We start from the raw sequence: 15639 nt of genomic DNA, 5'->3' as shown, positions 1-15639 counted from the left end.
GAGGAATCCTTGGTTGAGGAAAAAGGAAGACATATCAGAAGTGCTGTCATGGAAGGTAGCTTCATCAGAGCAGATGTATCGGAGATGGAGAAACTGGGAGAATGGAATGGCGCCCTTACAGGAGGCAAGGTGTGAAGAAGTGTAGTCGAGGTAGCTGTGGGAGTCAGTGGGCTTATAATTGCCCTTTAAATTGCTATATTCGGCACTTCATAACTGTTCAAACAATATCTGTATTCTATTATTCATCTGGGCATCACTGGCAAGGTCAGTGTTCATTGCCTGTCCCCAATTACCCTTGAGAAGGTGGTTGTAAGCCACCTTCTTGAATACAACTGAGTGCCTTGCTGGGCCATTTCGGAGAGAAGTTAAGAGTCAACCACATAGGACCAGCCCTGACAGCAGATTTCCTTCCTTAAAAGAACATTATGAACCAGATGATTTTTTTTTAAAGGGCAATCCGGTAGTTTCGTGGTCACCATCACTATTTTATTCCATATTAAGTAATTAACAGAATTTAAATTCCCCAGTTTGGCGCGGTGGGATTTGAACTTGTATTTCTGGATTACTAGTCCAGTCACTATACTAACATAAAAGCAAAATACTGCGGATGCTGGAAATCTGAAATAAAAACAAGAAATGCTGGAACCACTCAGCAGGTCTGGCAGCATCTGTGAAAAGAGAAGCAGAGTTAACGTTTCGGGTCAGTGATCCTTCTTCGGAAGGTAACTATACTAACATATCCCTTTATTGAAGCAAAAGAAGCAAAGAAAAACATGGCTATTGGAAGGCAGTGAAATTGTCGAGATGAAGTATAAGTAATATAAACTAGATTTTCTAAACTCGAGTTTAGCGGTGAATTCTTCAGGACAGTATTGAGCTCCATATCTGTCCCGGCTAACAGCACAAGGCAGGCTTTACTCGCACTACCTCCTGTTCATGCGAAGTGCCCGGGCAGCGCGGCGTTGTTGCCTGGTAACAGTTTGTTACACAAGGACAGCGACGCCTGATAGCTGCAGCTCACAGGGCACCAGGGAAACCTTGTGTGTGCAGGAGAAAATAAATCAAAGCAGATAGTTTTCATTCGTTTTGTTAGGCTCTCAATATTTCCGAGGCAAACATTGTGGAATCATGGCTTCCCGTAGTGCTGGGACACTCATAACTAACTACAATGCGACATACATTCCTCCTGCCTTAATGCCCGGGTAAGATTAATGGTGCACTGATAATATTAGATGTCAGAATTTGTATTAGGCTGTTCTAATAATGACCGTAACGACTGCAAGTGTTATTGTTTACGCTATTCAGTCGCAGATATCCAGTATTGTTTGGAAATTTTCAACTACTGCAGAAATAACATAACCTTAAGGGATGTTTTTACTATTTTTTAGGTCTGTTATAATATAGAAACAAATGTTTGCCATATTAAATTACTAAACATCTCGGTTCCAATTCATAATGCTTCAGAAAGCACAACTGCCCTGAGATTTCAGGATTATTCAGTCATTCCCAGACTCATCCACGTTTGTCTTGAAAGTCTTCTTTGACCTCCTTGTCTCCAGAGACAATGGGTAAGCACCTGGAGGTGGTCAGTGGTTTGTGAAGCTGCGCCTGGAGTGGCTATAAAGGCCAATTCTAGAGTGACAGACTCTTCCACAGGCGCTGCAGATAAAATTGGTTGTCAGGGCTGTTACACAGTTGGCTCTCTCCTTGCGCTTCTATCTTTTTCCTGCCAACAGCTAAGTTCTCTTTGACTCGCCACTCTTTAGCCCCGCCTTTATGGCTGTCCGCCAGCTCAGGCGATCACTGGCAACTGACTCCCACGACTTGTGGTCAATGTCACAGGACTTCATGTCGCGTTTGCAGACGTCTTTAAAGTGGAGACATGGACGGCCGGTGGGTCTGATACCAGTGACGAGCTCGCTGTACAATGTGTCCTTGGGGATCCTGCCATCTTCCATGCGGCTCACATGGCCAAGCCATCTCAAGCACCGCTGGCTCAGTAGGGTGTATATGCTGGGGATGTTGGCTGCCATGAGGACTTCTGCATTGGAGATATGGTCCTGCCACCTGATGCCAAGGATTCTCTGGAGGTAGTGAAGATGGAATGAATGGAGATGTCACTGTTGGCTGACATACGTTGTCCAGGCTTCGCTGACATAGAGCAAGGTACTGAGAACACAGGCTTGATACACTCGGACTTTCGTGTTCCGTGTCAGTGCGCCATTTTCCCACACTCTCTTGGTCAGTCTGGACATAGCTGCAGATGCCTTTCCCATGCGCTTGTTGATTTCTGCATCGAGAGACAGGTTACTGGTGATAGTTGAGCCTAGGTAGGTGAACCCTTGAACCACTTCCAGAGCGTGGTCGCGATATTGATGGATGGAGCATTTCTGATGTCCTGTCCCATGATGTTCGTTTTCTTAAGGCTGATGGTTAGGCAAAATTCATTGCAGGCAGCCACAAACCTGTCGATGAGTCTCTGCAGACACTCTTCAGTGTGAGATGTTAATGCAGCATCGTCAGCAAAGAGGAGTTCCCTGATGAGGACTTTCCGTACTTTGGACTTCGCTCTAAGACAGGCAAGGTTGAACAACTTGCCATCAGATCTTGTGTGGAGGAAAATTCCTTCTACTGAAGACTTGAACGCATGTGAGAGCAGCAGGGAGAAGAAGACCCCAAACAGTGTAGGTGCGAGAACACAGCCCTGTTTCACGCCAGAGTCAAAGATAGTCACACAAAAATAAAATTACCCTTACCCCACACAAAAAAAAGATTCAGGGAGTTACTGATTGAATGTACACTGCCATGAACTGATTTGGATTTAGATTTATGGACCTTGGCTTAGATTTAGTTTTAGATGATATTAAACTTATGCCGTCAGTAGGTAGACTACATTAGCTATATTCACCATGCGACCTACCAAAGATATGCATACATTCTCCCTTGTCGTTTATAGTCATAGCCATATGACCTGGTGACCAGTTAGGCAACATAAAACGTGCTTAAAGTGTTGAATCATAGAATAGTACAGCACAGTACAATACAGAGCATCACATCTTTTGCAGGGCAGTTAAGAGCAGTCCCACTCCCTTCAAGTATTTATCCAATTTCCTTTTGAAGGCTACTATTAAATCTGTTTCTACCACCCTACAAGGCAGTGCACTCAAAATCTGACCCATTCATTGCATAAAAAAGCTTTGCTTCACACCTTAAATCTATGCCTTCGGGTTATGGACCTTTCAGCCATTGGAAACAGTTTCTCTTTATTTACTCTTATCTAAACTCTTCATGGTTTTAAACACCTCTATTAAATCTCCTTTTAGCCTTGGCTCAAAGGAGAACAACACCACCTTCTCCAATCTATCCATGTAACTGCAATACCTTATCCCTGGAACCATTCTAGTAAATCTCTTCTGTGTCCTCTACAAAGCCTTCACATTCTTCCTAAAGTATAGAGGTCAGAATTGAACACAATACTCCAGCTGGAGCCGAACTAATGTTTCATATAGGCTTAGCATGACTTTGTGGCTTTTGTACTCTAAGCCTCTAATTATAGAGCCCAGGATCCCATATGTTTTATTCACCTGTTTTGCCAAAGATTTGTATAAAAACACCTTCAGATCTCTTTGTTAATGCACCCACTTTAAAATTCTACCATTTAGTTTGTATTGTCCCTACTTATTCTTCCGACGGTCCGACCTAGGATTTTTCTGCATTGAATATCATCTGCCATGTGTCTGCCCATTCCAGTAAACTATCTAGATTCTCTTGAAGCATATTGCTAGCTGCCTCATTGTTTGCTACACTTACTGCATGTCTAGCCAAGCTGTTCCAGTGAAAAATTGCCCAGGTACGTCCTGTACACAAAAAGCAGGACAAAACCAACCTGGCCATTTACTGCCCCATCAGCCTACTCTTGATCATCAGTAAAGTGATTGAAAGTGTCATCGACATTGTTATCAAGTGGCACTTGCTTAGCAATAACCTGCTCAGTGTTGCTCAGTTTGAATTCCGCCAGGGCCACTCAGCTCTTGACCTCATTACAGCCTTGGTTCAAACATGGACAAAAGAGCTGAACTCAAGAGGTGAGGTGAGAGTGACTGCCTTTGACATCAAGGCAGCATTTGGTCGAGTGTGACATCAAGGAGCCCTATCATAACTGGAGTCAATGGGAATCAGGGAAAACTCTTAGCTGGTTGGAGTCATACCTAGCGCAAAGGAAGATGGTTGTGGTTGTTGGAGGTCAATCATCTCAGCTCCAGGACATCAGTGCAGGAGTTCCTCAGGGTAGTGTCCTAGGCCCAGCTATCTTCAGCTACTTCGTCAATGACCTTCCTTCAATCATAAGGTCAGAAGTGGGGAAGTTCGCTGATGATTGCACAATATTCAGCACCATTTGTGACTCCTCAGACACTGAAGCAGTCCATGTAGAAATGCAACAAGACCTGGACAACATCCAGGCTTGGGCTGATAAGTGACAAGTAATATTCACAAATGCCAGGCAATGACTCTCTCAAACAAGAGAAAATCTAACCATATCCCCTTGGCATTCAATGGCAATACGATCACTGAATCATCCACTATCAACATCCTGAAGGTTACCATTGACCAGAAACTGAATTGAAGTAGCTATTTTAATACCATGGCTACAAGAGCAGGTCAGAGGCTAGGAATCCTGTGGTGAGTAACTCATCTTCTGTCTCCCCAAGCCTGTCCACTATCTACAATGCACAAGTCAGGAGTGTGATGGAATACTCTCCACTTGCCTGGATGGTGCAGCTCCAACAACAGTCAAGAAGCTCAACATCATCCAGGACAAAGCAGCCCGCTTGATTGGCACCCTATCTAAAAGCATTCACTTCCTCCACCACCGACGCACACTGGCAGCAGTGTGTACCATCTACAAGATGCACTGCAGCAATGCAGCAAGACTCCTTAGATAGCACCTTCCAAACCCATAACCTCTACCAGCTAGAAGGACAAGGGCAGCAGGTGCATGGGAACACCACCACCTGCAAGTTCCCCTCCAAGCCACACACCATCCTGACTTGGAACTATAACACCATTCCTTTACTGTCGCTGGGTCAAAATCCTGGAACTCCCTTCCTAACAGCACTGTGGGTGTACCTACCCCACATGGACTGCAGCGGTTCAAGAATGTGGCTCACCACCACCTTCCCAAGAGCAATTAGGGATGGGCAATAAATCCTGTCCTAGCCACGACGCCCACATCCCATGATTAGATTTTTTGATTGGAGATACAGCACTGAAACAGGCCCTTCGGCCCACCGAGTCTGTGCCGAACATCAACCACCCATTTATACTAATCCTACACTAATCCCATATTGCTCCCAAACATGCCCACCTGTCCCTATATTTCCCTACCACCTACCTACACTAGTGACAATTTATAATGGCCAATTTACCTATCAACCTGCAAGTCTTTTGGCTTGTGGGAGGAAACCGGAGCACCCGGAGAAAACCCACGCAGACACAGGGAGAACTTGCAAACTCCACACAGGCAGTACCTGGAATCGAACCCGGGTCCCTGGAGCTGTGAGGCTGCGGTGCTAACCAATTTCAAGTCATCTGCAAATGTTCTGTATCTCCAAGACATTATTGTGGATCAAAACAGTAGTTGTCCAAATATCTAGCCCTAGAACCCTAGGGATGTATGATGTTTTGGCAATAACGGAGACCTGACTCAAAGGAGAGCAGGACTGGGTACTAAATATTCCTGGATACAAGGTGTTCAGGAAAGATAGGAAAGGAAGGAAAGGGGGAGGAGTGGCAGTTTTGATTAAGGAAAACAGTGCTGTTCTGGAGAGAGAGGATGCCCCAGAGGGATCAAGGACAGAATCTATTCAGCTGGAGCTGAGGGACAAAAAAGATGCAATTACATTGCTTGGTGTGATAAATAGTCCACCAACTAGCAGGAAAGATGTAGAGACACAATGCAAGGAAATTTCAGGGCGGTGCAAGAATTATAGCGTGGTTATAATGGGGGACTTTAATTATCCAAATATAGACTGGGATAGTAGTAGTGTTAAGGGCAGGGAGGGAAAAGAGTTCCTAGAATGTGTCCAGGAGAATTTTCTGCAGCAGTATGTTTCCAACCTATCTTGTAGCCATGGACCTGGTTCTTGGGAATGAGGTGGGCCAAGTGGACCAAGTGTCAATAGGGGAAAATTTAGATGACAGTGATCATTGTATCATAAGCTTTAGGGGTTGTCTATGGGAAAGGACAAAGAACAATCCAGAGTAAGAATAATGAACTGGGGGAAAGCCAACTTCAATGGACTAAGAATGGATCTGACCCAGATAAATTGGAATCAAAGGTTGGCAGGCAAAATGGTAATTGAACAGTGGGCTGCCTTTAGAAAAGAGATAGTTTGGACACAATCAAGGTATATTTCATGAAGGGGAAGGTTAGGGCAAATAAATCCAGAGCTCCCTGGATGACAAAAGAGATAGAGATTAAGATAAAGAAGAAAAAGCGTGCTTATGACAGACGACAGGTGGATAACACAACTGAGAACCAGGCGGATTATAGAAGGTTCAGAGTGGAAGTGAAAAAGCAAATATGAGAAGCAAAGTGAGATTATGAAAAGAGACTGCCAACTAACATAAAAGGTAATTCAAAAATCTTCTATGGGCATATAAATAGTAACAGGGTGGTAAAAGGAGGAGTGGGGCCAAGTAGGGATCAAAAAAGGGATTTACACATGGAGGCAGGGGGCATAGCTGAGATATTAAATGAATACTTTGCATCTGTCTTTACCAATGAAGAAGATGCTGATCAGGTCATGATGAAAGAGGAGGTAATTCAGACACTTGCAGGGTTTTAAATTGTTAAGGAGGAGGTATTGGATAGGCTAGCTGTACTTAAAGTTGGTAAGGCACCAGGACTAGATGAGATGCATCCAAGGATACTGAGGGAAGTGAGAGTCAAAATTGTGGTGGCACTGGCCATAATTTTCCACACTTCCTGAGATTCAGGGGTGGTGCCAGAGGACCAGAGAAAGAAAGACTCTCGGAGAAGGATGCACCATTCGTGGTTAACTAAGAAAGTTAAAGATAATATCAAATTGAAAGAAAAAGCATACAATTCTGCGAGGATTACTGGTAGATCAGAAGATTGGATAGATTTTAAAAACCAGCAAAGAATGTCTTAAAAAAAGGAGGGAGAAATTAGATTATGAGAGAAAGCTAACTAGAAATATAAAAACAGAGAGTAAGAGTTTCGACAAGTATTTAAAAAAGGAAAAGAGTAACAAAAGTGAACATAGATCCTCAAGAGAGAGAGTCTGTGGAATTAATAATGGTTAAATAAGGATATGGCAGAAGCGTTGAACAGATATTTTGTGTCTGTCTTCATTGCAGAAGACACAAATAACATCCCAGAAATACTTGTAAATCAAGAGGTAAAAGGGAAGGAGGAACTTAAAACAGTTGCAATCAACAGAGAAAGGGTATTGAAAAAACAATTAGAACTAAAGGCTAACAAGTCCCCAAAACCTGATGGACTTCATCCTAGGGTATTAAAAGAAGTGGCTGTGGAGATAGTAGATGCATTAGTTGTAATTTTCCAAAATTCCCTCGATTGTGGAGAAGTCCCATCAGATTGGAAAATAGCGAATATAAAGCTTCTATTCAAGAAAGGAGGGAGACGGAAAGCAGGAGACTACAGGCCAGTTAGCCTAGCATCTGTCATAGGGAAAATGCTAGAATCTATTATTAAGGAGGTTATAGCAGAGCATTTAGAAAATCTTAATGTATTCAGGCAGTCAGTTTGTTTTTGTGAAAGGGAAATCATATCTGACTAATTTATTAGAGTTCTTTGAGGAAGTAGCAAGCAACGTGGATAAAGATGTCGATGTTGTGTACTTGGATTTCCAAAAGGCGTTCAATAAGGTGCCACATCAAAGGTTACAGCACAAAATAAGAGCTCATGGTGTGTGTGTGTGTGTGTGTGGTGGGGGGTGGTGGTAACATATTAGCATGGATAGAGGATTGGTTAGCTAACAGGGAACAGAGAGCCATTTTTTGGGTTGGCAAGCTGTAACTAGTGGAGTGCCACAGAGATCAGTACAGGGGCCTCAACTATGTACAATCTACATCAGTGACTTGGATGAATGTATGGTTGCTAAATTTGCTGATGACACAAAGGTATGTAGGAGAGAAAGTTGTGAGGAGGACATAAGGAGTCTGTAAAGGGAAAGAGATAGGTTAAATGACTGGGCAAAAAATTGGCAGATGGAGTATAATGTGGAAAAATGTGAGCCAGTCCACTTTGGTAGGAAGAATGGAAAAGTAATATTTTGTTTAAAATTGAGAGAGATTGCAGAATTCTGCAGTACAGAGGGATCTGGGTATCCTGGTATATGAATCGCAAAAAGTTAGTATGCAGGCACAGCAAGTGATTAGGAAGGCAAATGGAATGTTGGCCTTTATTGCAAAGGGGATGGAATATAAAAGTAAAGAAGTTTTGCTACAGTTGTGCAGGGCCTTGGTGAGACCACATCTAGAGTACTGTGTACAGTTTTGGTCTCCTTACTTAAGAAAGGATATAATTGCATTAGAAGCAGTTCAGAGAAGGTTGACTCAACTGATTCCTGGGATGAAAGGGTTATCTTATGAGGAAAGATTGGATAGTTTGTGCCTGTATCCATTGGAGTTTAGAAGAATGAGAGCTGATTTTACTGAAACATATAAGATCTTGAGGGGACTTGACAGGGTGGATGCTGAGAGGATGTTTCCCCTAGAGAGACTAGAACCAAGGGACACAGTTTAAAGTAAGGAGTCTCCCATTTAAGACAGGAGATGGGGAGAATTTTTTTCTCTGAGGGACGTTAGTCTGTGAAATTCTGTTCCCCAAAGAGCAGCAAAGGCAGAGTCATTGAATATTTTTAAGGATGAGTTAGATAGATTCTTGACTGACAAGGGAATCAAAGGGTATAGGGGATAGACAGGAAAGTAGAGTTGAATCCATAATCAGATCAGCCATGATGTTATAGAATGGTGGAGCAGGTTTAAGGGGCTGAATGGCCTGCTCCTGCTCCCTATTCGTATGTTCGCACATTCGTATGACTGGAGAATTGCAAATGTTACACCCTTGTTCAAAAAGGTGTAAAGATAAGCTCAGCAACTACTCTCCAGTCAGTTTAACCTTGGTGGTGAGGAAGTTTCTAGAAATGATAATTTGGGACAAAAGTAATAGTCACTTGAGAAAATGCAGGATAATTAGGGTAAGCCAGCATGGATTTGTGAAGAGCAAATTGTGTTCAACTAAAATAAAAGCAAAATACTGCGGATGCTGGAAATCTGAAATAAAAACAGAAAGTGCTGGCACTATTCGACAGGTCTGGCAGCATCCGTGGCGAGAGAAGCAGAGTTAACGTTTCAGGTCAGTGACCTTTCATCAGGACTGGCAAAGCAAGTTCACTGGGTCACTGACCTGAAATGTTGACTCTGCTTCTCTCTCCACAGTTGCTGCCAGACCTGCTGAGTAGTTCCAGCACTTTCTGTTTTTATTTTAATGTTCAACTAACTTGCTGGAATTTTTTGATGAGGTAACATAGAAGGTTAATCAGGGTAATGCTGTTGATGTGGTGTACATGGATTTTCAAAAAAGCATTTGATAAAGTGCCACACAACAGACTTGTGAGCAAAGTTATAGCTCATGGAATAAAAGGGGCAGTAGCAACATGGATACAAAATTGGCTGAGTGACAGGAAACAGAGAGTAATGGTTAATGAATGTTTTTTGACTGGAGAAAGGTTTGTAGTGGAGTTCCCCAGGGGTCAGTGTTGGGACCCTTGCTTTTCCTGATATATATTAATAACCTAGACCTTGGTGTTTAGGGCACAATTACAAAATTTGCAGATGGTACAAAGCTTGGAAACATTGTGAACTGTGAGGAGGATAGTATAGAACTTACTTCAAAAGGACATAGGTTGCTGGAATGGGCAGAAAAGTAGATGAAATTCAATGCAGAGAAGTGTGAAGTGATTCATTTGGTAGGGAGAACATGGAGAGACAATATAAAATAAAGGGCGCAATTCTAAAGGGGGTGCAGGAGCAGATGGATCTGGATGTATGGACATAAATCATTGATGGTGGCAGGACAGGTTGAGAGAGTGGTAAATAGAGCATACAGCATCCTAGGCTTCATTAATAGGGGCATAGAGTACAAAAGCAAGGAAGTTATGTCAAACGTGTATAAAAAATGGTTCGTCCTCAACTGGAGTAGTTTAGGAAAGATATGAAGGCATTGGAGAGAGTACAGAAAAGGTTCACGAGAATGGTTCCAAGAATGAAGAACTTCAGTTACGTGGACAAGTTGGGTCTGTTTGCTTTGAAGAAGAGAAGGTTGAGAAGAGATTTGATGGAGGTATTCAAATTCATGAGGTCTCTGGACAGGACAGATAGGGAAAAAACTGTTCCCATTGGTGGAGGGATTGAGAACAAGTGGGCAGAGATTTAAGATAATTGACAAAAGAAGCAATAGCAACATGAGGAAAAACTTTTTTATGCAGTGAATGTTTAGGATCTGGAATGTACTGCCTGACAGTGTGGTGGAGGCAGGTTCAATCGAGGCATTCAAGAGGGAATTGGATTATTATCTGTAAAAGAAGAATGTGCAGGGCTATGGGAAGAAGGTAGGGGAGTGGCACCAGGAACACTGCTCTTTTGGAGAGCCAGTGCAGACACAACAGGCTGAATGGCCTCCTTCTGTGCTGTAACAATTGGTGATTCTAAACAGCACTATATACCTCCCTCCAGTTCAACAAAACAACTATTCATCACTATTCATCACTATGGTCTGTTTTCTATCCCTTAAGCAATTAATTTGACATTGAAGAGTTTATCAAATATTAGAGTAATAAAGCTAGGTGTGGTTTTAGAGGAAACTAAAATAAGTAATTCACCGTTAAGAAGTATGATATTTGTACTTGCTCACTAATTAATGCAAATAAAGCTCACTTAAAATTCCAGTGACTGAAATAACTTTCAGTTCTATTCAATGGTGTCAGCCTGTCATTATAACCACAATTACTATGAACACAATACTGAATGTTCTGTGAATCACCTAATGTATCACATTAGATGGCTCTTTGAATACATCTTTTGAAACTACAGCTGTTATATAGACTGTTAAGAAGCAGAGAAGGTAAAGGGGAGATTTAATAGAGCTGTTAAAAATCATGAAATGTTTTGAAAGATTAAATAAGGAGACACTGTTTCCAGTGACAGAAGGGTCAGCAACCAGAGGACATAGATTTAGCAAGTTGTCATGATCTGTAATGCATTGCCCGAAAGGGTGGAAGCAGATTCAATAATAACTTTCAAAAGTAAATCGGGTAAATACTTGAAAGGGGAAAAATGCAGGCAAATAGGCAAAGGGTGGGGGAATAGGACTAATTGGATAGCTCTTTTAAAGAGCTGTCAGAGTCACAATGGACTATGTTGCTTACTTCTGTGCTGTCTTATCTATTGTCTGTAAAGAAGTGCAGAACATTTAATTTAGAATTCAGATGGTTGTACCTTTATTAATCCATTCATATTGCATAGGTTCTCCTGTGAATAAGCAGCATTTATGTTCTATGTGTTTATTATCAGACTTAATCACATTATATGTTTAAGAGGAAGCAACCTGATATAAATGATGGAAAACTCTTGCTTTTCCCAATATTTTATCTGCAAAAATATGCCTCGAGTGGTTTGTAAAGGCCAACGAGCTATTTTCTGTGTCATTAAATTTATCAACACCCAGAGAAGTATGAAGTGATCAGAGTTGCTCAGCATGGCATTATGAGGAAAGATTGGACAAAACAAATATGTTAGAATTCTATGAGGAGCAGCAGAACTTCTGCAGAAAGGGATCTCCATGGACATTGTTTATCCAGACTTCAGCATCAATGAACTGAAACTATGTGACTTCCACTTCTACAGCAATAATTCTGCATTAAAAAAGTATATTGTGCAGTGAATTTTCAGTATGGAGTGTTCTGTCATCTCTTTAACTGCCACCCCTTGCCCACTCATCGACAATTTTATTAAGAAGAATTCAGTATCATCCTGTCTTGTTTCTGTTAACATGTTTAACAATGTGAAACTGTTTCCCCAGCCTTGAAAATATGTAGGTTTACAAAGCAAGAGTTCCTGTATCTTTTAACCAAATGCCCATTGAGTTTTATCATAAACTTATTGGGGATTTTCAATAGTGGCTTATAGTCAGTTTTACATTGCATCCAATTTGTAAAGAACAAAGAACAAAGAACAGTACAGCACAGGAACAGGCCATTTGGCCCTCCAAACCTGCGCCGATCTTGATGCCTGCCTAAACTAAAACCTTCTGCAATTCCGGGGACCATATCCCTCTATTTCCATCCTATTCATGTATTTGTCAAGATGCCTCTTAAACGTCGCTATCATACCTGCTTCCACCACCTCCCCCGGCAGCAAGTTCCAGGCACTCACCACCCTCTGTGTAAAGAACTTGCCTTGCACATCCCCTCTAAACTTTGCCCCTCTCACCTTAAACCAATCTGAAACGAGGAATTAAGAGGGCTAAAAGGGGTCATGAAATATCTTTAGCAAACAGGGTTAAGGAAAATCCCAAAGCCTTTTATTCATATGTAAGGAGAAAGAGGGTAACTAGAGAAAGGATTGGCCCACTCAAGGACAAAGGAGGAAAGTTATGCGTGGAGTCAGAGGAAATGGGTGAGATTCTAAATGAGTACTTTGCATCGGTATTCACCGAGGAGAGGGACATGACGGATGTTGAGGTTAGGGACAGATGTTTGATTACTCTAGGTCAAGTCGGCATAAGGAGGGAGGAAGTGTTGGGTATTCTAAAAGGCATTAAGGTGGACAAGTCCCCAGGTCCGGATGGGATCTATCCCAGGTTACTGAGGGAAGCGAGAGGGGAAATAGCTGGGGCCTTAACAGATATCTTTGCAGCATCCTTAAACACGGGTGAGGTCCCGGAGGATTGGAGAATTGCTAATGTTGTCCCCTTGTTTAAGAAGGGTAGCAGGGATAATCCAGGTAATTATAGACCGGTGAGCCTGACGTCAGTGGTAGGGAAGCTGCTGGAGAAGATACTGAGGGATAGGATCTATTCCCATTTGGAAGAAAATGGGCTTATCAGTGATAGGCAACATGGTTTTGTGCAGGGAAGGTCATGTCTTACCAACTTAATAGAATTCTTTGAGGAAGTGACAAAGTTGATTGATGAGGGAAGGGCTGTAGATGTCATATACATGGACTTCAGTAAGGCGTTTGATAAGGTTCCCCTTGGTCGGCTGATGGAGAAATTGAAGTCGCATGGGGTCCAGGGTGTACTAGCTAGATGGATAAAGAACTGGCTGGGCAACAGGAGACAGAGAGTAGCAGTGGAAGGGAGTTTCTCAAAATGGAGACGTGTGACCAGTGGTGTTCCACAGGGATCCGTGCTGGGACCACTGTTGTTTGTGATATACATAAATGATTTGGAGGAAAGTATAGGTGGTCTGGTTAGCAAGTTTGCAGACGACACTAAGATTGGTGGAGTAGCAGATAGTGAAGGGGACTGTCAGAGAATACAGCAGAATATAGATAGATTGGAGAGATGGGCAGAGAAATGGCAGATGGAGGTCAATCAGGGCAAATGCGAGGTGATGCATTTTGGAAGATCCAATTCAAGAGTGAACTATACAGTAAATGGAAAAGTCCTGGGGAAAATTGATGTACAGAGAGATTTGGGTGTTCAGGTCCATTGTTCCCTGAAGGTGGCAACGCAGGTCAATAGAGTGGTCAAGAAGGCATACGGCATGCTTTCCTTCATCGGACGGGGTATTGAGTACAAGGGTTGGCAGGTCATATTACAGTTGTATAAGACTTTGGTTCGGCCACATTTGGAATACTGCGTGCAGTTCTGGTCGCCACATTACCAAAAGGATGTAGATGCTTTGGAGAGGGTGCAGAGGAGGTTCACCAGGATGTTGCCTGGTATGGAGGGCGCTAGCTATGAAGAGAGGTTGAGTAGATTAGGATTATTTTCATTAGAAAGACGGAGGTTGAGGGGGGACCTGACTGAGGTGTACAAAATCATGAGAGGTATAGACAGGGTGGATAGCAAGAAGCTTTTTCACCAGAGTGGGGGATTCAATTACTAGGGATCACGAGTTAAAAGTGAGAGGGGAAAAGTTTAGGGGGGATATGCGTGGAAAGTTCTTTACGCAGAGGGTGGTGGGTGCCTGGAACGCGTTGCCAGCGGAGGTGGTAGACGCGGGCACGATAGCGTCTTTTAAGATGTATCTAGACAGATACATGAATGGGCAAGAAGCAAAGAGATACAGACCCTTAGAAAATAGGCGACAGGTTTAGATAGAGGATCTGGATCGGCGCAGACTTGGAGGGCCGAAGGGCCTGTTCCTGTGCTGTAATTTTCTTTGTTCTTTATTCTTTGTAAATCTATGTCCCCGAGTAACTGACTCTTTCACTGTGGGAAAAAGCTTCTGACTATCCACTCTGTCCATGCCACTCATAACTTTGTAAACCTCTATCATGTCGCCCCTCCACCTCCGTCGTTCCAGTGGAAACAATCCGAGTTTATCCAACCTCTCCTCATTGCTAATACCCTCCAGACCAGGCAACATCTTGGTAAACCTCTTCTGTACCCTCTCCAAAGCTTCCACGTCCTTCTGGTAGTGTGGCGACCAGAATTGCACGCAATATTCTAAGTGTGGCCTAACTAAAGTTCTGTACAGCTGCAGCATGACTTGCCAATTTTTATACTCTATGCCCCGACCGATGAAGGCAAGCATGCCGTATGCCATCTTGACTACCTTATCCACCTGAGTTGCCACTTTCAGTGACCTGTGGACCTGTACGCCCAGATCTCTCTGCCTGTCAATACTTCTAAGGGTTCTGCCATTTACTGTATACTTCCCACCTGCATTAGACCTTCCAAAATGCATTACCTCACATTTGTCCGGATTAAACTCCATCTGCCATTTCTCCGCCCAAGTCTCCAACCGATCTATAACCTGCTGCATCCTCTGACAATCCTCATCACTATCCATAACTCCACCAACCTTTGTGCCGTCTGCAAAATTACTAATCAGACCAGCTACATTTTCCTCCAAATCATTTATATATACTACAAACAGCAAAGGTCCCAGCACTGATCCCTGCGGAACACCACTAGTCACATCCCTCCATTCAGAAAAGCACCCTTCCACTGCTTCCCTCTGTCTTCTCTGATGAGCCAGTTCTGTATCCATCTTTCCAGCTCACCTCTGATCCCGTGTGACTTCACCTTTTGTATCAGTCTGCCATGAGGGATCTTGTCAAAGGCTTTATTGAAGTCCATATAGATAACATCCACTGCCCTTCCTTCATCAATCATCTTCATCACTTCCTCAAAAAACTCAATCAAATTAGTGAGACACGACCTCCCCTTCACAAAACCATGCTGCCTCTCGCTAATAAGTTTGTTTGGTTCCAAATGGGAGTAAATCCTGTCCCGAAGAATCCTCTCTAATAATTTCCCTACCACTGACGTAAGGCTCACCGGCCTATAATTTCCTGGATTATCCTTGCTACCCTTCTTAAACAAAGGAACAACATTGGCTATTCTCCAGTCCTCTG

General features: G+C 42.8%; 1 protein-coding gene across 2 annotated transcripts in view; it reads left to right on the top strand.

Moving 5' to 3' along the window:
• The first annotated feature begins 999 nt into the window (after nt 1-999).
• Nucleotides 1000-15639, top strand: part of cimip2c (ciliary microtubule inner protein 2C) — a 78614-nt gene continuing 63974 nt past the window's right edge. For both annotated transcript variants that reach the window (XM_068017744.1, XM_068017754.1), the window contains exon 1: nt 1000-1202. In XM_068017744.1, the coding sequence (XP_067873845.1) occupies nt 1129-1202 (74 nt within the window). In that variant the 5' untranslated portion in view covers nt 1000-1128. The remainder of the gene's footprint in view (nt 1203-15639) is intronic.

The sequence above is a fragment of the Heterodontus francisci genome, chromosome 3 (genome assembly GCF_036365525.1).
Source record: "Heterodontus francisci isolate sHetFra1 chromosome 3, sHetFra1.hap1, whole genome shotgun sequence".
Classification (NCBI taxonomy): Eukaryota; Metazoa; Chordata; class Chondrichthyes; order Heterodontiformes; family Heterodontidae; genus Heterodontus; species Heterodontus francisci.
Note: the sequence above shows the minus strand (reverse complement) of the source record. Positions and strands in the feature narration are given on the sequence as shown.